The 24,718-nt window shown below is 40.0% G+C and overlaps 1 protein-coding gene across 1 annotated transcript in view; it reads left to right on the forward strand.

Annotated features, from left to right (window-relative positions):
- KCMF1 (potassium channel modulatory factor 1) overlaps positions 1 to 24,718 on the forward strand; it is a gene marked incomplete at its 5' end in the record, with an annotated part of 71,015 nt that overhangs the window by 24,045 nt on the left and 22,252 nt on the right. The window contains 2 exon segments of the mRNA XM_079720372.1: positions 17,909 to 18,076; positions 21,863 to 22,002. Of these exon segments, the coding sequence (XP_079576498.1) occupies positions 17,909 to 18,076; positions 21,863 to 22,002 (308 nt within the window).

Genomic DNA, 24,718 nt, shown 5'->3' on the forward strand with positions numbered 1-24,718 from the left:
CCCACACTGTTTATTTCATACCTGTGACTTGTTTATTTTGCAGCTGGAAGTTTGTACTTCTTGATCTCCCTCACCTATTTCTTTCCCTTCCCTACCCCCTCCCCTCTGGAAACCACCTATTTGTTCTCTGCATCCATAGCTCTGTTTCTATTTTGTTATGTTTGTTCATTTGTTTTGTTTTTTAGATTCCACATATAAGTGAAATAGTACAGTGTTTGTCTGACTTATTTCACTTAGCATAATGCCCTCTAGGTCCATCCATTTGTCACACATGGCAAGATTTCGTTCTTTTTTATGGCTGGGTAATATTCTATTTTATACATATGTATGTATATGTATGTATGTATACACACACACACACACCCCCCACACACACCTACACTCACACACACACCCCACATCTTTACCTATTCAACCATTGATGAGCACTTAGGTTGCTTTCATATCCAGCCCATTGTAATTAACGCTATAGTGAACAACATAGGGGTATATATATCTTTCCTAATTAGTGTTTTTATTTTGTTCAGATAAATACCCAGGAGTGGAATTGCTGAATTGTATGGTAGTTCTATGTTTAATTTTTTGAGGAGTCGCCATAATGTTTTCCATCTCCCTGATGATTAGTGATGATGGGTGTTTTCTTCATGTGCCCGTTGGCCATCTGTATATCTTCTTTGGGAAAATGTCTATTCAGGTTTCAATCAGGGGTTTTGTTTTGTTTTTAATGTTGAGCTGTGTGAGGTTTTGGTATGTTTTGGATATTAACCCTTTATCGGATATATTTTTTACAGATATCTTCTCCCATTCACTTGGCAGCTTTTTCTCTTTATTGATAGTTTCCTTCATTGTGCAAAAGCTTTTTAGTCTGGTGTAGTCCCATTTGTTTATTTTTGCATTTGTTTTGCCTACTTCAGGAGACATATTCAAAGAAATGCTATTAAGACCAATGTCAAAGAGCTTACTGCCTATGTTTGTTTTAGAAGTTTTATAGCTTCAGGTCTTAACATTTAAGTTGTTTTTGTTTTTTTTTGGTTGCGCTGGGTCTTAGTTGCGGCAGGTGGGCTCCTTAGTTGCGACTCACGGGCTCTTAGTTGTGGCTCACCTGCTCCTTAGTTGCAGCCAGTGGGATAGGTGTTAATGTTTGGTAGAATTCACCTATGAAACTCTCTGGTCCTGGACTTTTGTTTGTTGAGAATTTTTTGATTACTGATTCAATTTCATTACTGGTAATTGGTCTGTTCATATTGTCTATTTCTTCCTGATTCAGTCTTTGCAGATTATACATTTCTAGGAATTTGTCCATTTATTCTAGGTTGTCCATTTTATTGGTGTATAATTGTTTGTAGTAATCCCTTACGATCCTTTGTATTTCTGTGGTATCAGTTGTAACTTCTCCTTTTTCATTCGTGATTTTATTGATTTAGGCCCTCTCTCTTTTTTCCTTGATGAGTCTGGCTAAAGGTTTATCAATTTTGTTTATCTTTTCAAAAAAAGTAGCTCTTAGTTTCATTGATCTTTTCTATTGTATTTTTAGTCTCCATTTATTTCTGCTCTCATCTTTATGATATCTTTTCTTCTACTAATTTGCGGTTTTGTTTGGTCTTCTTTTTCTAGTTCCTTTATGTGTAAGGTCACTTTGAGGATATTGAAACTTCTAGATTTGGGTTCCAGTTTTCTTCTCTTTAACGTTCTATTCTCTCTCTTTCCCTCCTCCACCTTCTCCTTCTGGAAATAATTTAGTTAAGATTTAACTCAAACTCTTCTCTTTTCAGTAATACTTGCATATTATTCTGTTGTCAACAGTGCCTTGAGTTCCCTAGGTCAGAGGCCCTCTGTTTTACCCTCTTTAATGAATAAACTTCCCATTTCCACTTGGAGAAGAGTATGTTGGAAAGGCAACTTACAAATTCAACTGCTTCTGGAAGAGCTTTTACATCTGTCATCTTTAAATGCTTTTCCACTCCAATCCAAGTTCCAGCAGTACCTGATGCTGCCAGTCCTAGACATTTTGTCGAATCTGTACTGTAAATTGGGTGGGTTTTTTGCTTCCCCCTTTACCCATACAAGGATTCAGCTTTCTCCAACCTCCTAACTCAGTTACTACTCGTCCATCTGCTTCCCAGCTTCCAAAATTTTGTTGCTATTATTTATTCGTGTTCTCCCTATTCTTATGAAATTGTCTTATTTAAATTCCAATACTAAATTTTAAGATTTTCAGAAAAGAACAAAATTAGGTCTTACCTTATTATCTGTTCTAGACCTTAGCGTCACAGAATTATGGTTCAGTCTTAAATGCCACTGTCCAGTGCGCTGTTGGCCAACGCAATAGCCACTAGCCATGTGAGCCCTTGAAATGCAGCTGTGCAATTCAGTGTGGAACTGAATTTTTAATTTTATTTGTTTTTGTTTGTTTGTTTGTTTTTGGCTGTGTTGTGCAGCTTGCAGGATGTTAGTTCCCTGACCAAGGATCGAACCCATGCCCCCTGCGGTGGAAGTGTGGAACCCTAACCACTGGACCACCAGGGAATTCCCTTTATTTTATTTTAATAAATCACATTTAAATAATCACATGCAGCTAGTGGCTGCCATACTGGACAGTGCAGGTCCAGTGCTGGTGAACTAGGAATTGGAATGTAAATTGTAGCCAGCCTGTCTACTACGTGGAAGATTTTTTCCTGTTTCCTTCTCCTTAATTTATTTATTTCTTCATTCATATCAGTGTGGACACATGGATTTCTGTATTATTCAGTGGGCATTATTTTTTTATTATTGATTTTGATGCTCAAATTATCCCACATTTGGACAGTGGAAACCCCATTCAGGTTTCTTCTGTGTCTTTTTGACATGTACCCTCTTTCTGGATCATTCATTCCTGACCTTAGACATTACAGGCTCCTCACGTACTCACCCTGTCCTAACCTCTGGAATCATCCATTTCTCCAAGGAGCTCTGGTTCCTCTTAGTGGAGGATACTGGAAACCAAGATCTGGTTGTTTGGTGGGCTCATTGCTGCTGGACCAGCACTGCTTCTAGGCTCTGTAAGCTGACAAGGGATTTTTAAAGACTGATGGCTTTGGACAGTACAGATAAAGAGAGATTTCTGTCATCGCAAAAAGGGAAGAGATGGGGTGACTAGAATTTAGGAGTTCAGAGACTCCTACTTCCCCAGGCCCATCTCTGCACAGTTGGTGCTTGGCCTTTGAGTGGATTCAGCTGGTTGGTGATGAGAATGCCAGAAGAGGTTGGTGCCAGAACCCCTCTGCTGCTGGAGGGGTGCTTTCTCTCTCCCTCTTTAACCTCCCATTGGCAGAACGTGAACCAGAAGCCAGCTGCCAAGGGAGTATGAATAACTTGAGTTTGCAAACCCGAGACCATTGTTTCTCAGCCTCGGCACCATTGACATTTTGGGCCAGGTGGCCGTCCTGTGCTTTGTAGGATGTTTAGTAACATTCCTGGCCTCTAGCCACTTGATTCCAGTATCCACCCCACCCCCAAATGTTTCCATATATGGCCAAATATCCCCTGAGGAGGCAAAATGACCCCATTGAAGACCACCTCCTGGACCATCATTGCAGAAAAGAATATAGAAGGGTAGACTTGGAGCTGAGAAACAGTAGTACTAACCAGCACCCTGCTTTACTTTACACAACCTTGAAGTGTGAAGGAAAGGAAGAGAAATGAACATTTACGTTCCTGTTACAGCCCTGCAATATAGAGAGATTAGTATATGCTTTTTTTTTTTCTTTAGTTGATGAGGAAAGCAAAGACCAGTTAAGTAATTTCTTCACAGTCAGGCAGGATTCAAATCCTTGCTGATAAAGTTATTCATTTACATCCTCTTGAAGTTTGTGCTTGAATTTTTAGGTTGTAGTTATTGCCATAGTCTTTTTAAGTGGGGCAACTATTCTTTTGAGTGTTGCATTTTCAAGTCATTATGGATATATTGTCAACCTGGGTGCCTTTTCTGGATGGTGCCCTACCGGAGCCATGCTCAGAATAACGGCTAAAAATGTTCACAAACAGAGGGAAGAAGATACATGAATAATATTTGTTAGGGAATTCCCTGGTGGTTCATTGGTTAGGCCGCTGCACTCTCACTGCTGAGGGCCCGGGTTCGATCCCTAGTCAGGGAACTAAAATCTCGTAAGCTGTGCGATGTGGCCAAAAAAAAAAATTATGTTAAAGCCAATGTCTTACTTTTGTTTTTTAGTTTTGGATGTTGATATTTGAGTACTAGTTAACTTGATTTCCTAGAGATTTGCTTCAGACTGTACAAGCACTGCCTATTTTTCTCATTTTGCCTTTATGCTTAGTCCTTTACTTCTTTCTATTCCATACTGCTGTGTATCACTCTCAGTGGTAGAAAGACATGTCCTCTCTCAAAGGAAATCTCCCAAAGATCAGCCTAATAGTTTACAGTACCTCGCGCCTTGCATGACTCATGATCGCCTCAGACCTAACATCCAAAGTAGGCTAGTGTGCTTTCTAAGCCAGACATAAACTGCTTTTTCTCTTCCAGTGCTAGAGCATTCTCTGTACTTTGCGTTATTCCTAGTCCTCTCCAGAGTTTTATATCTGTTGTAGGCCTCTTTGCTTTAAAATCAGTGAAGGAACTAGAGCAGACACAAACATAACGTAACAGTTGAAGGTAGGATTTTTGAAGACCTGTTAGATTTGAAATTGGTTCGCCTAGAAAAGAGGAAGGGGACTTCCCTGGTGGCGCAGTGGTTAAGAATTTGCCTGCCAATGCAAGGGACGCGGGTTCAATCCCTGGTCCGGGAAGACCCCACATGCCGCAGAGCATCTAAGCCTTTACGCCACAAGTACAGAGCCTGTTCTCTAGAGCCCGCGAGCCACAACTACTGAAGCCTGCACGCCCTAGAGTCCACATGCTGCAACTACTGAAACCCACACGCTCTAGGGCCCGCGTGCCGCAGCTAAGCCCGTGTGCCACAACTACTGAAGCCCGCGTGCCTAGAGCCCACGCTCTGCAGCAAGAGAAGCCACCGCAATGAGAAGCCCATGCACCGCAACAAGGAGTAGCCCCCGCTTGCCGCAACTAGAGGAAGCCCACGCACAGCAATGAAGACCCAACACAGCCAAAAAAAAAAGAAAAGAGGAAGAAGTGACTTGATTCTTTTTTTAAATAAATTTATTTATTTATATTTGTTTATTTATTTTTGGCTGCACTGGGTCTTCATTGCTGCGCGCGGGCTTTCTCTTGTTGCGGCGAGCGGGGGCCACTCTTCATCGTGGTGCGCGGGCCTCTCACTGTCGCGGCCTCTCGTTGCGGAGCACAGGCTCCAGACGCACAGGCTCAGTAGTTGTGGCGCACAGGCTTAGTTGCTCCGTAGCATATGGGGTCTTCGCAGACCAGTGATCGAACGTGTGTCCGCTACATTGGCAGGTGGATTCTTAACCACTGCGCCACCAGGGAGGTCCCAGAAGCGACTTGATTCTTGTCTTAAGCTATGTAGTGGCTTTCTGAGAGTGGATTTAGAGTAACTGCTTTATGTGGAGGAAAAATGGAACAAAGGGACCTGAAGTATTTCAGTGTTTTGAAGAGAAAGTACCTCAGGGACTGCTTGGTGTGAAGCGTTGTGTCAGGGTGAGGCTAATTGTGGGGCTCTGTTGTACTCTCACAACTAGAACAGGTCATCTTATATTGCTCTTATTTGTTGGATATGTTCCCATAGTTCTCTGCCACTTACTCCTCATACTGTATTTTAATTGCTTGTTTACTTATCTTTATTCCCTATTAAACTTTAAACACTAAATGGGTCCTATAGGTGCTCAGAAACTTGTGTTTATTGAAGTAATGTTGTTACAGTAATTTAATACAGAATTATCTCCTAATATCCATGCAGGACAAATCCTTTACACTATAATAGAAAGGGCTGTCATGTGCAGACTGTGAATTTATCACAAATAAACGTGCAGACATTTCTAGCTCAAATAATTATTAAATAGTATGTTTTCTGGTCCCTCCCTATTCATCTTGTGGTTTTCTTCCCCCTTCCCTAAAACAGTTGCAGAAAATCAGTTTTAAAGTGTTTAAACCATAGGCAGGATGTTCTGGGGTGGGGGGTGGCAAATCCCATTAAGTATGTTTCACCCTTTAGTTGTTTAAAATGACATTCTTCTCTCTCACAGGTACATGTAGTCTGTCTTTCCAGGAAAGGCAAGAAGTCCCCTACTGCTCTTTGTACTGTACTGGCCAAGTATGCAATGGGAAGGCATTCTAAACCGCAACTTCAGCCCGTTGTCAGTGCCCACTAGTACGCTCTCCACGTTGCCTGTGCGGTGTCTGGCGTACCCAGATTATACACTGTGCTTGGGAGAAGTCATTCTGTGAACGCTTAGCTTGAAACTCAGTGACTAGTTGATACTTCAGCAAGAATTAACAAGTACAGGATATAGAATCCACCTCTGGGGCCAAAAAACATTAGTTTTATTCTATAATTTCATTAGGTCAACTATTTTACCCATTTATACCTCAGTGTAAAACCAGCCATCCTGTCACCTTCCATGCTACTGTACAAGTTGAGATGGGATGGGGGAGTTTTGTCTGTGTTCGGTTTTTGTGGAGTTTTTTAATGAAACATTTTAAACATGTAGAAAGAAAGAAGACTTTGCGGATATGGACGAATTTCACTTTGTACCCTTTCTCGATTCCATTCTATTTCCTTCCTTTTTCTCCCTCCTTCCCAGAGGCCCTCACTCCTTGGAGCTGGTGTGTATCCTTTCCGTCCACAGTTCAGCATGCTTTCCACATATGTATGTGTCCATAAGCTCTAATTATAGAGTATTGTGTATTTTAAATTTTACAGAAATGCTTCCATGTGGTTTGTATCCTTTTACAACTTGTTTTTGTGGGGACTTATACATGATAATAGCAGTTTGTTGGAGTACGATGTTCTAGAATTTCATTATGTGATTAAGTCACGTATAATAGGTTGTTGATTCCCATGTCTGAAGATGTGTGTATGCCAGATTTCCTTATGTTTGAAAAGACCAAAAAAGAAAAATAAATTATATTTTTGAGTCATGTTGATATTCTGCTGTGATATGAAAGAGTGAGGCCTGACATGTATCTTGCTTACTGAAATTTTATTTTTTATTTTTTAGGGTTTTTTCTTTTGTCTTTGTTTTGTTTTATTTTTGGCTGCGTTGGGTGTTCGTTGCTGCGCACAGGCTTTCTCCAGTTGCAGTGAGCGGGGGCTACTCTTCGTTATGGTGCATGGGCTTCTTATTTTGGTGGCTTCTCTTGTTGCAGAGCGCAGGCTTCAGTAGTTACGGTGCGTGGGCTCAGTAGTTGTGGCTCGCAGGCTCAGTAGTTGTGGCACATGGGGCTTGGTTTCTCCGCGGCATGTGGGATCTTTGCAGACCAGGGATCGAACCCGTGTCCCCTGCATTGGTAGGTGGATTCTTAACCACTCTGTCACCAGGGAAGTCCCTGAAATTTTAAATAAAGGAGATGGTAATGTTTTTAAACATTTACCAATATAGGACATGGATTTTCAAAAAGTTAAGAGAACACTACTCTAGAATAAGAACTTAACAAAATAGTGACTTTAGGTAGAGCTGTGTTTGATCAATTATCAACCTCTGGAAATATATATATATATATATATATATATATATATATATATATATATATATATATGTAAAAACACCTGCCTTGAAAGTAATTCCTCAATCTCAGGGTTTCATTTTAGAGAAGTTATGTGATAGGTAAAATTAAAGTCTCTCACAAAATAAAGAATTCAGGGAAGAATAATAAACATGACATTAAATGTATATCTCTGTGCCATAGTAAATAAAAAGTTCTAAAGACATCCATTTCTGAAACAAACAAAAAACAGATTAATTGTTGTCAGATGATCTACTTTAGTAGGTAACCCTTCATCGTCATCACTGTTTGTCACTTCGTGATGGTGTGCCTTTGAAGCAAGCTACTTAGTGCTTGTGGGCCTCAGTTTATTCATCTGTAAAAGAAGAACAGCAGTTCAGTGACCAAGCCCCAAGTCTCTGCAAAATGCTTATGTAATCACTAGATATTTTTATAAAAATTACCACCTTCTTTAAGGGCACTTGTCTTTTTGGGAGGGCTGGAGCTTTCTGCCCTTGCCCTGTAGGCCTGCCTGGAGGGTCTTTAATAAAACAGGGCAGGGCTTCCCCTGGTGGCGCAGTGGTTGACAGTCCGCCTGCCGATGCAGGGGACACGGGTTCGTGCCCTGGTCCGGGAAGATCCCACATGCCGCGGAGCAGCTAGGCGCGTGAGCCATGGCCGCTGAGCCTGCGCGTCCAGAGCCTGTGCTCCGCAACGGGAGAGGCCACAACAGTGAGAGGCCCGCGTACCGCAAAAAAAAAAAACAGGGCAGTGTTTCTGATTAGTGTGCATTGTTCATAGCAACTAAATGGAATTGCGCACATATTTGAAAATATTGAGATTTTAGTTTTGCCTTTTACATATGAAATTGTTAACACAAATCTGTGGCTGATAAAAAAACCTGCTTCCCAAGAGCAAACCCTTCGTTTATACAGCTGGCAACCGAGCTCTTCTGGACTGATGTTGCCAAATGGGGGCTGATGCCTAGAAGTATTCGGCACAGCATTTTTGCTGACTTAGTTTTCCTTTCTCCTACGGGAAACAAGTACCTGTTGTTCGGTGCCTTCTTTTTCCCCCCTACTTTCATCATTCAGTCATTCTTCCATCAAGAGGTCTATTGTAGACACACATTAATCCTTGTTTCCCTTCTCTCTTTTGAGCTCTTATCTGAATGCTCTAGGAACATGTCCCTTTCTCTTTTCCTCCACTTCATTCACTCAGCAGATACCCACTGAATTCCCACTTTGTTCCAGGCATTCCTTACACACCTCTTCTTCCTTCGTTTTATGTGTGAGTCAGAAAATAGCTCTAATCATGGCCGAGTATAATAGGAGATTGAGTAATATAGAAGCTTCTCTATTTCCAGATGAGAGGTTCTGAAAGACTATTCCTAACTAAGCTTACTCATGAGCAAGTCCATTGTTACTAAGGTAGGCTTCTTTTCGCAGGCCAGGGATGCATTTCTACGAAATAAGAGCGTAGAACAGTTCTTTAAAACCAAGCAAAACAGCCAGTTGTTCCAAAATGGACCAAATCTCACTACACTAAAAACTTTTAGAAATGAATTAAACTTCCCTCTTGGACAAAATGCATAAGGAACTCCTTAAATATAATGTCCAACCCCTGCCTTTCTGTCCACTTCGTTGGACAGACGTGAACTAGCTTTGAATCATCCATAGCCATGAAAGAAGTTTTACCGTATTTTCCAACTACCTCATGACTTTGTTGTGAAGATTAATAAAGTAATTATGAAAATTGGCACACAATAAATAATGATGGAAGTCGCTGCTATTACCACTGGAGTATTAGCTCTGTGTAGCAAAGACCTTTACTCACTGCTGTATGTTGGCACAGAATAGATAGTAGTGGAAGGATAGGTGGATGCTCCTCATTGTTACATGTCACCAAACTTGTAGAATTCCACCTGCAAACAATAAAGCAAAAGTTAGAAAGCTGAGTCCCAGTACAGAAAAGGTTGTTTTAAGTGGCCGGGTAAAGGTATCACAGGTCCAAGCAAGTCTGCTAAGTGTGAAGAACACACATACTACAAGATCTATTTACCAAGCTGTTCCATGTTTTCCCCTAAAGTTCCTCGCCATCACCCTGCCCTCTTTCTTCTGAATCATACCCTCCCCAGCTGTATACGCTTCTTCTGATTTCTCTTTTCTCTGCCCCTGGAATCTCTTTATAGGTCTTTTCTTTTTTTTATTTTATTTATTTTTTAAATTTTTTAAAATTTTCCTATTTTGGGCTGCGTTGGGTCTTCATTGCTGCACGTGGGCTTTCTCCAGTTGGGGCGCGCGGGGGCTACTCTTTGTTGTGGAGCACAGGCTCTAGGCGCGCAGGCTCAGCAGTTATGGCTCACGGGCTCCAGAGCGCAGGCTCAGTAGATGGGGCTCACGGGCTTAGTTGCTCTGTGGCATGTGGGATCTTCCTGGACCAGGGATTGATCCCCTGTCCCCTGCATTGGCAGGCGGATTCTTAACCACTGCACCACCAGGGAAGTCCTAAAGGTCTTTCCTTGAATGGTATCTTTGTATGGGTCTCTCTACCCAATTTTCTCTCCTTTTGAGTCTCTCCCTTTATCATATGGCATAGATTTTTAAAAAATAAACATGTATAAATTACATGTGTATTTAATTGGGGGGGGATTCTGCTCCTAATTCTAAAAATAATTGAGTAGGGCTTTCTTTTTTCTTTAAAAAGAAAGAAACGAACTCCTAGAGTTACTTTACCTTTGCAAGGCATGATTGATTCTATTTCCCCCAATATTTCTTTAATAGAAGGGGGAAAGGCTTTCTACTCCTGATCTAGGCTCCCAGCTTGTGAAGCATTATAAAATTTGTCTTAGGTTCCAGCGATTTTGCTTCTAGAAATATCCCTTGACCATCTTCTTTAATTCTGGCTACTTCTGCTGTTCACTGAATTATAATAGTTCATTTCTTTAATTGCTTGTGTTCATCTGAGATCCTCTTCAAAAGGTTGCATGGGGCTTCCCTGGCGGCGCAGTGGTTGAGCGTCCGCCTGCCGATGCAGGGGAAACGGGTTCGTGCCCCGGTCCGGGAAGATCCCACATGCCGCAGAGCGGCTGGGCCCGTGAGCCATGGCTGCTGGGCCTGTGCGTCCGGAGCCTGTGCTCCGCAACGGGAGAGGCCACAACAGTGAGAGGCCCACATACCGCAAAAAAAAAAAAACAAAGGTTGCATGATTCTTCAACCATCTAAATGCAAAGAGCCTCTTTGGGAATTGCCCTTATCATTGTCAAGTTATTTTAGTGGCATAGTTCTCTGTGCAGATCTTAATATTAAAATTGTTCTAGAGCATGTAACACACATTCTGTTTTTAAAAGTCACACTTATTTAGAGATGCATAGGGCCTGAAGAGAGAATTCACTGAAGTAAAAAGAGGGCCTTCTCTCCAAATTACATGGCATCTAGAAGTCAAAATAGATTGTCAGTGGCAAAGGCTGAATAATCCCAGAGCTTCAAATTCAGGTGGAGTCTCTTCCTGTTGTGTTTCTTTTCACTGTGTATCTTGACAGGTAGCTTTCCCTTTGTCGACCTTCCCTTCCCACCACCTCTCTGTTCCCTACCTAAAAATTCATTCAAATCAAAAGAAAAAGCTGTATCAACCTTTGGGTTTTTCTTTTAAAAGATATATAAATGTATATATAATGTACACGTAATATATATATAAGTAAATAAACCTTCGTTTATTTTAGAATATTAAGAAAGAAAAAAGACTTTACATATTATTTCAGTGGATTTTTAAACATCTGTTCCCACTAGAGGGCATTCTTTCCTTTGATTTTAGTTCATAGCTTTTATGTATATATTTTACAGAACTGCTAAATATAAAGGTAAGTGTTGAGGGTATGAATGTGTTCAGATATACGTATTATAGATAGGGGTTGTCTGATACACACCATTCTTTTTATGTAAGTTTCACACATGGGCATGTCAAAATTGAGGTTAAGCTGTATTTCCTAGCATTTTTGTTTGTCTTGTTAGGTGAACTTGATCAGATGGGGAATCACAAATATCCCACCATAACTTTAAGATGTAGCTTGTGTGTGTTGGGCTTCCCTGGTGGCGCAGTGGTTGAGAGTCTGCCTGCCGGTGCAGGGGACACAGGTTCGTGCCCCAGTCTGGGAAGATCCCACATGCCACGGAGCGGCTGGGCCCGTGAGCCATGGCCGCTGAGCCTGCGCGTCCGGAGCCTGTGCTCCGCAACGGGAGAGGCCACAACAGTGAGAGGCCCGCGTACCGCAAAAAAAAAAAAAGATGTGGCTTGTGTAGATGTAGATGTGATACATATATACAATGGAATATTAGCCATAAAGAAAGAATCAAATAATGCCATTTGCAGCAACATGGATAGACCTGTAAGCGGAGTACGTCAGAAAGAGAAAGACAGATGCCATATATCACTTATATGTGGAATCTAAAATACGACACAAATGACCTTATCTACGAAACAGAAACAGACTCACTTACAGGTAAAGAGAACAGACTTGTGGTTGCCAAGGGGGTGGGGGGGGGGAGGGATGGATCAGGAGTTTGGGGTCAGCAGATGCAAACTGTTATATAGGATGGGGAAACAACAAGGTCCTACTGCAGAGCACTATGTTCAGTACCCTGTGATAAACCATAATGGAAAAGAATATGAAAAAGACTATATACATGTATAACTGAATCACTTTTCTGTACAGCAGAAATTAACACAACCTTGTAACTCAACTATACTTCAATAAAATTTCTGTAAAAAGATGTAGCTTGTGCTAGTTGCCATGTTACAAAGTAGTGATTGTCCGAATTTGTTTATGACAATATGGCTAAAGCTAGATTATTCAAGGATGAGTTGCGTATTTTATTATTTGGTTAACTCAGTTTTTGCAGGGTGTATATAGTATAGAGTAACTGAAACCTAACATTTTTTAAATCCAGGAGATCTCAGTGCTAACACATAGTGGTTCTCCAGCCTTGCCTCTCAAGGCGATACTTCATTTGACAATATTTGAATTCTTGTTTCTATTATAAATGATACTTTTCTATAGGAACTTTTCTTTTAACATCTTTATTGGAGTATAATTGCTTTACAGTGTTGTGTTTCTGCTGTATAACGAAGTGAGTCAGCTCTACATATACATATATCCCCACACCCCCTCCCTCTTGCATAGGAACTTTAGTTCTTAGCATCTTAAATATATCTTATCACTGTCTCACCAGAAGCAGCTTCATTCTTCCTCTCAAGGAACTGATCGTTTTACATGTGCCACGTATATGTTCTGTTTCAGATTTTCCTGAGTCTCCTGGTACCAGGTAGAGAGCACTGTTATTAACCCAGCGACTGTGCGTTGAAGAGCTGGCTTGTTTTCCCTGATGGGAAAGCGCCGGTAGTGGACACAAAGGGAGCACATTTTGTTAGTCTGTGTTATAGAGTGAATTCTGACAGGTATACTTGGAAGAGGTTCTGTTTTGAGTGAGAAATCGGGGGTTCTTTTCAAAGCTAAATGAGATTTAGTAATTTCCAGCTGGGGCAGAGGGAGACCGGGTTGCTGTTGAGAAACTGTGGCGAAGCCTGTGCATGCTTCTGTGCTTGTATTCAGACACTTCGAGCTACTGTCGAGAGGTCGTATGGTATCTTCTCTAAAGTGAGATATTGACTAAAGCTTATGATGACAGATTAGACGTATTAAATTGGCAGAGCTGTTACAGTGAGAAGGAGTAGCAGGTTGTATGAAAAATTATATGTGATAAAATATTTTTACTTCCCTGACTTCTTATTCATAGTATAGTCTTCACCAAAACAAATCCTCTGTAGCATACTTGCTGCTATAGATTATTATAAAGTTACTCTTGGGGCTTCCCTGGTGGCGCAGTGATTGAGAGTCCGCCTGCCAATGCAGGGGACGCGGGTTCGTGCCCCAGTCCGGGAAGATCCCACATGCCACGGAGCGGCTGGGCCCGTGAGCCATGGCCGCTGAGCCTGTGCCTCCGGAGCCTGTGCTCCACAACGGGAGAGGCCACAACAGAGGCCCATGTACCGCAAAAAAGAAAAAAGAAAAGAAAAAAAAAGTTACTCTTAACTTATGTTGTAAGAAACCCTGCTGAGAACTTACCTAATATAATGTTTAATGGTCAGACTGAAATATATATTTGTGTTTGAAATAATGACCTTGAATCACAAAAGTTGTTAAGTGTCCTTTTTTGGGGGGGGAGGGGCACACGACTTGCGGGATCTTAGTTCCCCAACCAGGGATTGAACCCGCGCCCACAGCAGTGAAAGCAACGAGTCCTAACCACTGGACCACCAGGGAATTCCCCAAAAACATACATTTTAGAAATGATTCCATCAAAAATAGTTAATAATTTTTTTAAAGAACCCCAGTTTCTTAAAGGGCTAACAGTTACTGAACTCCAGCTGGATTGTAGGTGAAGCCTGACACCACTCAACATCCTCACCCCTTAGGAGAGCATTTAGATTTAGATAGCTTCGAATTTTATCAGCCGAGTAGAACAGGCAAGGGACAGGCATCATCAGCATGTCCCTACTGACACTGATGCAGTGTTTGGCAATATCACCATCCCCAGTCGCCTTAAGCTTTGTTCATTTATACTTGTCGGTGGGCATCCCCACCACAGAAAGAAAAGTGGGGCCCGCAGAGTAATGGTGGATGGGACGTGCCAAAAAGTTAGTGTTCAAAACTGAGCTTGCCTTTCAGGCAACCTCTTTAGCTCAGGTCAGACTACATTTTGTTTGACAAAGTTATTTACCCTATTACATTAAACTTTCATTTGTGAATCTGAATAGATACTTACCCCTTTTCAATACCTTCAGTGTTGTGCTTAAAGCATTGTCATGTTTGGAAGCCATTTTGAATAGGCAAATTTTGAAGTAGTCCATCTTTTTGCCCGCCATCTTTTCAGTGAAGCTTTCTTTGTCCACACTATTTATGCTTTGTTGCTTTATTCTTCTCCATGGCACCTGTCTTCTAACCTGCTTTATAACTGAGTTTGGTTACATGCCTGTCTTCACCCACTGTTTTAGGCTGTCATTCATTCTTTTTTAATTCATTCTATAATGGACGGTTGATGGCCCTTTGGGTTGTTAACAGCCTTTTTTTTTTTCTTTCCAGTTGCAAAAACTGCTGTGAACATTCTTTTACATTCTTCTGGTGCTCCTGGGCAAACGTGTCCCCAGGGAATAGATTTAAGCATGAAATTGCAGTCACAGTAATTGTACATGTTTAACCTGACTAGAATATGAACAAAATTGGCAAAGTAGTTGTGCAGGTGTATGTTCCCACCAGCAGCGCAGAAGAGTTTCTGTTGCTCCTTGTCTTCTCCAGCACTTGATATCAACAGACTTCTAAGTTTTTGCCAGGTTGGTAGACGTAAAATGATAGCTCGTGATGGTTTGATGTGCACTTTTGTGATGACTAATGAGATGAGAGTCTTTTCCTATATTTATTGGTCACTTGTGTTTGTTGTTCTCTGTAGTGCCCATTGAGGTCTTTGCCCATTTTTCTATTGGGCGTTGGTCATTTTCTTACTGATATGTGAGAGTTCCTTAATGTATTCTGTATACCTTACTTTTGTCTGTCACGTATGTTGTATTTATCACCAGTTTCTGGGCCTTGTCTCTTCTGTCACTCTAGGGTATTAAAAGTGAAGGAAAAGTCTTAATTTTAATGTGGTTGAATATATCTTTTTATGGTTTGGGCCGTGTGTGTGTGTGTGTGTGTGTGTGTGTGTGTGTGTGTGTGTGTTTAAGAAATTGTTTCCTACTCTGAGCTCATAAAAATATTCCCTACATTGTCTTCAGAGATTTTTTCACTTTCCTTTCACGTTTGTCTTTAAACCATTTGGAATCGGTTCTTGTGTGTAGGATCTGTGGAAGAGATCCAATGGTATTTTCCCCGTATATGGGTGATAGCCTGTCCTAGTACCATTTATTGTCTACTCCCTCCTTTCCCCACTGATCTCTAGTGACCTTACTGTCATGAAACAGATTTCAACATGTGTTCATCTGTTTGGGGGCTTTCTATACTGTTCCTTTGGTCAGTTTGTCTGTCTCTAGGCCAATGCCATTCTGTCTTAATCACTGTAGCTTTATAATAGCTCTTGATATGTTAAGCAAATCCCTCAATCTTGTTATTCTTCAGGAATATCTTGGCTATTCTTGACACTTGGCAAATTGTGTAAAAATTTGAGTCAGCTTATCATGTTCCACAAAAAATTCTTTTGTGATTTTTTATTAGAATTGTATTGAATCCACAGATCAATTTGGGGAGAATGATATTTTATTATGTTGAACCTTCTAGTCAGTGAACCTGGTATTTTTATTTTTTAAAGCTCTTTGTCTTTGAACACATTTTTACTAATTTACTTCATAAAGGGCTGCATATCTTTGGTTGGCTTTTTTAAATTTATTTATTTTTATTATTTTTGGTTGCATTGGGTCTTAGTTGCAGCACGCGGGATCTTTGTTGCAGCATGCGGGCTTCTCTCCAGTTGCGGCACGTGGGCTTAGTTTCCCCATGGCGTGTGAGATCATAGTTCCCTGACCAGGGATTGAACCTGCATCCCCTGCATTGGTAGGTGGATTCTTAACCACTGGACCACCAGGGAAGTCCCCTTTGGTTAGCTTTATTCATAGGCACTTTTCAGAAATGCTACTACAAATGACATAATTTTTTTATTGTGGTAAAATATGCACAACATATCATTTTAACCCTTTTTGCATGTACAATTCAGTGGCATTGGTACATTCACATTGTTGTGCAACTATCACCACTGTCCATCTCCAGAATTTTTTTTATCATCCCAAACTGAAACCCATTAAACAATACTCCCCATTCCCCCTTCCACCCAGCCTCTGATAACCACTGTTCTACTTTGGTTTGTTTTTTTTGCGGGGGGGGGGCGGTTTTTGTTTTTTTCTGTGAATTTGACTAATCTGAGTACCTCATATAAGTGGAATCATAAATGGCATTTTAAAAATATATCAGTATTTGTCTTTTTTGAGTGAAGAAATCAGTGTTTTATTAAATTGGTTTTTTTATTTAGCTACCTTGCTTAAAATATTAATTCCAGTAATTTACCTGGGGTTTTCTACATAAACAAGCAGACCACGTGTGAGTAAAAGGCTTTCCTACTGTTAAACCTGCCCATTGAGTTTTAAATTTTAATTAATTTTTGTATACCTAGATAGTTCATTTTCAAATCTGTTGGTTGCCTCTTCAAGCTCTTCTTTATTTCTTTTAAACTGTTAAGTGTTATTTGATATTCGATTCTGTTATAAACTGTTTGCCATTCTGATTCTGCTGTTTCTGCTACTTTCTGATGGTGTTTTGGTTTTTGTTGGTATTTTGTGTATGAACTATCATTCCTTCAAATTTTATTTCTGCCAGTTGCCTGGTGGCAGTACTAATTTAGGACCACTTTAAATTAGATTCTTGACCTGAGAACCATTTGGAAGTCTGAATTTGGGCTCTCCACTTATAAGAAGTCTGGACTGGTTTGTAGTTATAACTTTTCAGGGCTTTGTTGTTGTTGTTGTTGTTTTGTGCCTGGGGAGAGGGGGATTTCACGGGCAAGTTTTGTAATCCCCTAGGGAGGGTTTCTAGCTCACCCAGGTACTGAGTGTATATTAGGGTCTCAGCTTTATGAGGAATTGCCTGTTCAGACACCCCGCCATGGCAGACCTTGGTCTTTGCTTCCTGTGTCTGTCCTGCAATGCTGTGAAAATTTAAGCTCAGATTTTTCCAAATAGATGCCTACTTCTTGAGTGATTCCATTTAACCATTCCTCTTTCACTTGAGTTGTACCCTCTTGCTAGTTCATCAAGGCATTTAAAAAGTTCTGCATTTTTTGAAACTTTTTTTTTTTTTGCGGTACGCGGGCCTCTTACTGTTGTGGCCTCTCCCGTTGCGGAGCACAGGCTCCAGATGCGCAGGCTCAGCGGCTATGGCTCAAGGGCCCAGCCGCTCCGCGGCATGTGGGATCTTCCCGGACCGGGGCACGAAACTGTGTCCCCTGCATCGGCAGGAGGACTCTCAACCACTGCGCCACCAGGGAAGCCCTGAAACATTTTAAGTTATTTCCATTAGGAATGTAAATCAGGGGAACAAATCCACCATGTAGTTGGAAATTCCTATATAATTTTACTGTGTAGTTTTTAGTCATTTTGGAAAGGAAGTCTGGGGTTAAATGTACATCTTTTTATTTATAAAAATGAAATGGAGAGTGGCCTTTTACGGCTGCTAATTAATGATATTTCTTTTTTTTATAGGTGTCAGCTGTGATGCATGTTTAAAAGGAAATTTTCGAGGTCGCAGATATAAGTGTTTAATTTGCTACGATTACGATCTTTGTGCATCTTGTTATGAAAGTGGTGCAACAACAACAAGGCATACAACTGACCACCCAATGCAGTGCATATTAACAAGGGTAGATTTTGGTACGTATTTAATTAAAATTTTAATGAATTATCATTTAGAACTTTGTGTGTATGTGTATGAAGAAGTAAAGGCAAAATGTTCTAAAACTGTCCCCAGTAGCATACATGAGGCTCCAAATTCATTAAAAATAACATGAGTCTACTTTTATATTCTAAGTAATTTTTCCTCTTATAGTTTATTTATGAAAGCCATTCAGAAATAAATACAATCGGCAAGGTATGAAACGGAAGAGTGCCTCAGTAAAGAAGGAATAAAGTTTAAACTGACCGTTCTTGCTAACAATACACAAGTCTTCTTGCTCTGGTTATCAGGAAGCAGATTATTTCTACAGTTGATTAGAAGGCACTGTCAATTCATAAGAAAAGCTTTAAATGTTTCATGCTGTAATTTCTTACTAGTCATCACTTGTTATTATCTGTCTGATTATAGCCATCCTAGTGGGTGTGAAGTGGTGGTATCTCACGTGGTTTTTATTTGCATTTCTCTGATGGCCAGTGATGTTGACCATCTTTTCTAGTGCTGATTAGCCATTTGTGGATCTGCTTTGGAGAAATGTCTATTCAGATCCTTTGCCCATTTTTTAATTGGGTAATGTGTCCTTTATTATTGACTTTTAATAGTGCTTTCTGTATTCTATATACAAGTTCCTTACAGATAAATGACTTGCAGAAATTTTCTCCTATTCTGTGGGTTGTCTTTTCACTTTCTTGATGGTATGTTTTGAAGCACATAAGTTTTAATTTTGATGGTGTCTAGTTTGTTTCTTTCCTTTGTTGTGCTTTTAGTGTCATATCTAGGAAACCATTGCCTAATCCAAGATCATAAAGACTTAAAATTATGTTTTTGTCAAAGGGTTTTATAATTTTAGTATTTACATTTAGATCTTTGATCCATTTTGAGTTAATTTTTGTGTGTGGAATGAGGTAGAGTTCCAACTTCATTCTTTGGCATGTGAATATCTAGTTGTCCCAGCGTCATTTGTTGAAAAGACTATTTTCTACCCAATGAACTGTCTTGGCATTACTGTTGCAAATCAGTTGACCAGAGGGAAAGGGGAAATTGGGGTGTGTTGGTCAAAGGGTACAAAGTTTTGTTATGCAAGATGAATAAGTTCCAGAGATCTAATGTATAGCATGGTGACCATAGTTAATGATATTGTATTGTATACCGGAAATTTTCGAAGAGGCTAGATCTTAAATTAAATCTTCTCAACACACACACACACACACACACACAAAATGGTAACTATGTAGAGGTAATAGAGATGTTAATTAGCTTGATTGTGGTGATCTTTTCACAGTGTATACATATATGAAAACATTTATACCATAAATATATACAATTTTTATATGTCAAAGATATATCAGTAAAGCTGTTAAAAAAGAAAAATCAATTGACCATAAATGTCAGTTTTAATTTCTGGACTTCCAATCTGTTCTGTTGATTTATATGCCTATATACCAGTACCACAGTGTCTCAATTATGTAGTAAGCTTTGAAATCAAAAAGTATACATCTTCAAGCTTTGTTCTTTTTGAAAGTTGTTTTGGGTATTCTAGATCCCTTGAATTTCATTTGAATTTTAGGATCAACTTGTCAAATTTCTGCAAAGGAGCCAACTGGGATTTTGATAGGAATTGTTTTGTAGCTGTAGATCAGCTTGGAGAGCAATGTTACTAAGTCTGCCAACCCATGAATGCGGGATATCTTTCTGTTTATTTAAGTCATCTTTCATTTCTTTCAGCAAAATTTTGTAGCTATCAGATGATAAGTTTCACACTTCTTTCATTAAGTGTATTCCTAAATGTTTTATTCTTTTTGCTTTTGTAAATGGAATTTTTTTAAATTTTTATTTTGGATTGTCCATTGCAAATTACAGAAAAACAATAGGCTTTTATATATAGATCTTGTATCCTGTAATGCTGCTGAACTTGTTTATGAGTTCTGATAGTTTTTTAGTGGATTCGTTAGGATTTTCTATATACAGCAGGGGTCCCCACAGCTACTGGAACGGGGCCTCACAGCAGGAGGTGAGCGGTGGGCGAGCAAGCGAAGCTTCTTCTGTATTTACAGCCGCTCCCCATTGCTCACATTACTGCCTGTCAGATCAGCGGCGGCATTAGGTTCTCATAGGAGCGCGAACCCTACTGTGAACTGCACATGTGAGGGATCTAGGCTGCGCGCTCCTTATGAGAATCTAATGCCTGGTGATCTGAGGTGGAGCTGAGGCGGTGATGCTAGTGCTGGGGAGCGGCTGCAAATACAGATAATCATTAGCAGAGAGGTTTGACTGCACAGAGACCATAATAAATCAATGGCTTGCAGACTCATATCAAAACCCTATCAGTGAGTGGCAAGTGAAAGAAGCTCAGGGCTCCCACTGATTCTGCATTATGATGAGTTGTATAATTATTTCATTATATATTACAATGTAATAATAATAGAAATAAAGTGCATAATAAATGTAATGTGCTTGAATCATCCCAAAGCCATCCCCCCCACCGTCCCCATCCATGGAAACCGGTCCCTGGTGCCAAAAAGGTTGGGGATTGCTGATATACAGGGTCATGTCGTCTTCTAATAGAGATAGTTTTACTTCTTCCTTCCCATCTCGATGCCTTTCATTTCATTTTCTTGCCTAATTACTCTGGTTAGATCCTCCAGTAACATATTGAATAGAAATGGCAAAAGTGGACCTTCTTGTCTTGTTCCTGGTCTTAGGGGGGAGGCGGCCAGTGTTCCACCAGTGAGTATGATGTTAGCTCTGGGTTTTTTGTAGATGCCCTTTATCAGGTAAGAAAGTTCTCTTTCTTTTTTTTTATGTTTATCTCCACCTACCCAAATTCACTTGGCAAGTCTTATGCATATAATAAATGGTCATTATATGTGTACTGGGTAAATATTTTTAAGATAGTCTTAATTTCCCTAAAAATGAATGTGCACAAATCTACCATGTAATAAACACTTTCTTTCATTTTCTCTTCTCACAAAAACGATCATATGCTCTTAAAGTAGGTATTTGTTTCATGTTAAATAATGAGATCTTTGTAATGAAGTGGCATAACATACTAAGTGTACTTTCAATTGCATTCCCTTTTGTGCTACTAATGGAGAAAAATAGACTTATTCCTTGACATGTGTTAATCAGGCAAACAAATTATTCCCACAGACTCTCACTAATTGGTCAGTTCTTCAGTAACCAAGTTGGGCAGAGTACGTTGTGATAGTTCCCCATTCAGGTTAGCATTTATAAGAACTGAATGCTTAGGGTCCTTCCTGCTATATGAATGGTATGTTCTGTAGATACATAGCTGCATCTAGGAGTTTGCATATTGATCATCGTCATCTGTTCTTTCCCTCTGAGCACTTGTGTTCTTGTATATGATATATCCTGCTGATTCTTTGTATTGACGTTGGTGTTGCCACAGTATATACAGAGATAAAGAAAAAACAAATTACAATAAAATTAGAACCAGATGTGAAATTAGAGATGTTTCAAAATTAAATGAAGGGATATAAAGCTGTTTGCTTGTTTTTCTCTTAAGGCTGTAGTAGCAAGTAGAGAAGGAATTTGGGAAGAGTGACATAGAGTCCTTGGGAGAAGAAGGATGTTACAGAGGTAAACAGAGAGGTACCTAAGCACTCCTTGACAAAGTGAGGCTGTTGGTGGAGATTTCAGGCACCCCTTTTTCTTTTTACATTATCGTACCACATGATTACCTTTTTATATATTTTTTAAAAATGAATAATAATTATTTCTCAATGCAGTTCCACTCTGTTTTTCAGATTTGTACTATGGTGGGGAAGCTTTCTCTGTAGAGCAGCCACAGTCTTTTACTTGTCCCTATTGTGGAAAAATGGGCTATACGGAGACATCTCTTCAAGAACATGTTACTTCTGAACATGCAGAAACATCAACAGAAGTGGTAAGTGAAGCAGCCTTGTGTCTAAATGATATGGTAAAGTATATTATTTCTAACATAAATAAAGCCATGTCACTATCATCTACCTCCTGCTAAGTGTACTGATACTGTTTGTGTGATAACTGTTAAATTATCTTCTAACAGCAAATTTTACACATCCTAGGAGGGAGGCTGCACGTGTACGAGATGATGCCCCCTATTTGTCCACGCTAGCCTTTCTTGCCGTGTTGCTAAAAGCACAACGTGGAATCTTAACCAAATTCAGGAGCCTTCAGTAAACACGTGGTGAAAAGGTTTAAAGCACCCCGACCTGCAACACATCTCTTTCCATAGTATTCTAGCTGCCTGATTGATTTCTCTTTTATAAGGAAACCTTCACAAGGAAATTTTAAAATCTTCGGTCATATACTAAGTAGAAATCCATTGTCACATCTCATTGTGACATATCACTGACCTTCCGTGGTTTTCATCAGATCATATCTCTTGCTTCATAGGTCAGAGCTTTGAGGTCCCTAGAAGTTCCTCCTACTCTGACCTTTGCCAGTGGCCAGGGACCCAGAATAATACACAAAGAAAATCTTGGCTTGAAAGCTTTTTGGATATTTTACTTGACACCTGAGTCAGCATATATCCAACTTCAGGAAATGATGAGTGCACCCCAAAGAGTCCCCTTCCCCCCGTTTACCATTGGTAACAGTAGATAAAGTGAGCCATGAGAGCTGGAACTGTGGGTGTGGAACTCGGAGAGTTTGGGCACAAGCATTTGCACATTGCTTCAACTCATAAGCCCCTGAATGTACTCAAAACAAATTAACTGAAACTCAGGAGAAGTAAAGTAATAGTGTTGTGTCCAAGGACGCACAGCTCGTAAGGGGCAGAGTCCGGTGTTTGAACTCAGCCAGAGTCCCTCTGGGTTGTAGAGTCCCTACTTAACCACTGTCTTATTCTGTCTCCACTACAGCCCTGCTGTTACAGCTGTGAGAGTACAGGTTCACTGTTACCTCCACTTAGACTGCTCGTTGATGTTAAAGTTGTTATAAGATTTATAGTTCCAACAGTTGGTAAATTGACATTATGTAGTTCTCAAATCAAATTTTACCATCTAACAACTCAAAAATGCTCTCATCTTGCACCTTGGGGAACCTCAGAACACTGTTGTCACATTTTACTTGTGTTCTTAATTTGTTCTTTTTATTCTACAAAGGTGATTTTGCTTCCTTTTGAAACAGTCCCAGATAACAGTGTGAAGAATGAATGCTGATTTGATTGCATCTCTGTCCTGGTTGTTGTGGGAAAGTTGGAATAATTTCTCTTTGATTTAAATTCTGTTAAGTTTGAGAATTGATTTACCTAGATATAATAAGGAGGGGTTTCCCTATCGTAAACCTGGCATTCTTAAAATCATTATTATATTAGCCAGTAGGCCCTAGTGTGGTATTTCCATCACCCCATTGGGAGAGGACAATGTTTCGGTTTTCTACATCTAAAATTGGGGAATCCAGTGGAAATTCAAGTCCTCTCCATGAATGAAAAGCTAATTATTCATTTTTAAAAATGAGAGTCAACTACCAGCAGCCTTGCCTTTATTTTTTTCCAGAAAGTAAATACAATTTATTTAAACTCCTTTGTATCTGATACACAGTTTGAAAATTAAGTACCATCTACAAATAGTTTTATGGTCTGTCTCTCATAAGTTGTGTTCAGTTATATGCCTTCGTTTAGTTCCCCAACTTTTGGAACATAGCTCAAGGCAGCGGCCATACCATTTTTTCGTATTAGTATTTGTAGAATATTTTAAGGATTTCTCCCTCCTCATGGGCTCTTGGTCTGCATGACCACTGCATCTACCTCGCTTCCCGCTCATTAGCACACCCAGACATTTCAAAGTGAAAAATAGCAAGCAGGCAAGACTCTTTGATACAAAGGTGCTTGATCCTTTGAATCATGTAGGTCGTGTCCTAGATCCGGGGCTGACATCAGCAGGTGTACCACGTGTGGAATACTGACCAGTGTCCATGCTCAATGATTGCTGCCTGTGCCTTGCCAGGTGTTAAGTATTTTGAATGCCTCTAGGTATATATGTGAAACACATTATCAGCTCTGATGTGTTACAGTTATACGTAAATGTCCATGTGATATTATTATGTGTCCCCTCTCAACACCCTCCCCCCTGTGTTTTGCCAAGTCATGGTAATTAAAAACATTTTTGAATTCTGGAGTTCAGGAGTGACTCCTGTCATTTTGGAAGGTAGGGAATTAGATTCACATAATAACTGTATCTCTGTTTCTATTCCTGTTTATATTTTTATTCCTAAGTGCTCAATTTGCTATCCTTCTTTGCCCCTGCATTTCCTGCATATCTCTCCTCTGTACCACCAGCTTGTACCTTCCTCTAGGACTTAAGGATCTCACTCCTCTAACCAGCATCCCTTTGGAACATTTAGGAGTGAAAGGATATATCCCTGCAGATGTTACTGTCACCACTAGTAAGCACTTACCAATACATGACATAGCTAGTAAGAAAGTGTACAGAAGGTTAATTTTTAAAATAACACTGTAGTCTTTGTCTATATTTTTGTCTCCTTTTTCACCTTGGGACTCTAAGGCCCCAACCTAAGATTTGCCTCCTTTCTTAAGATTAATTTAAGATTGCTCAAGAGGCTTTTGATTTTGAGGATATGGAGGATCCTTCAAAACTAGATATTATTAAAAACATCTG

This window comes from Hyperoodon ampullatus (genome assembly GCF_949752795.1).
Source record: "Hyperoodon ampullatus genome assembly, chromosome: 15".
Lineage (NCBI taxonomy): Eukaryota > Metazoa > Chordata > Mammalia > Artiodactyla > Ziphiidae > Hyperoodon > Hyperoodon ampullatus.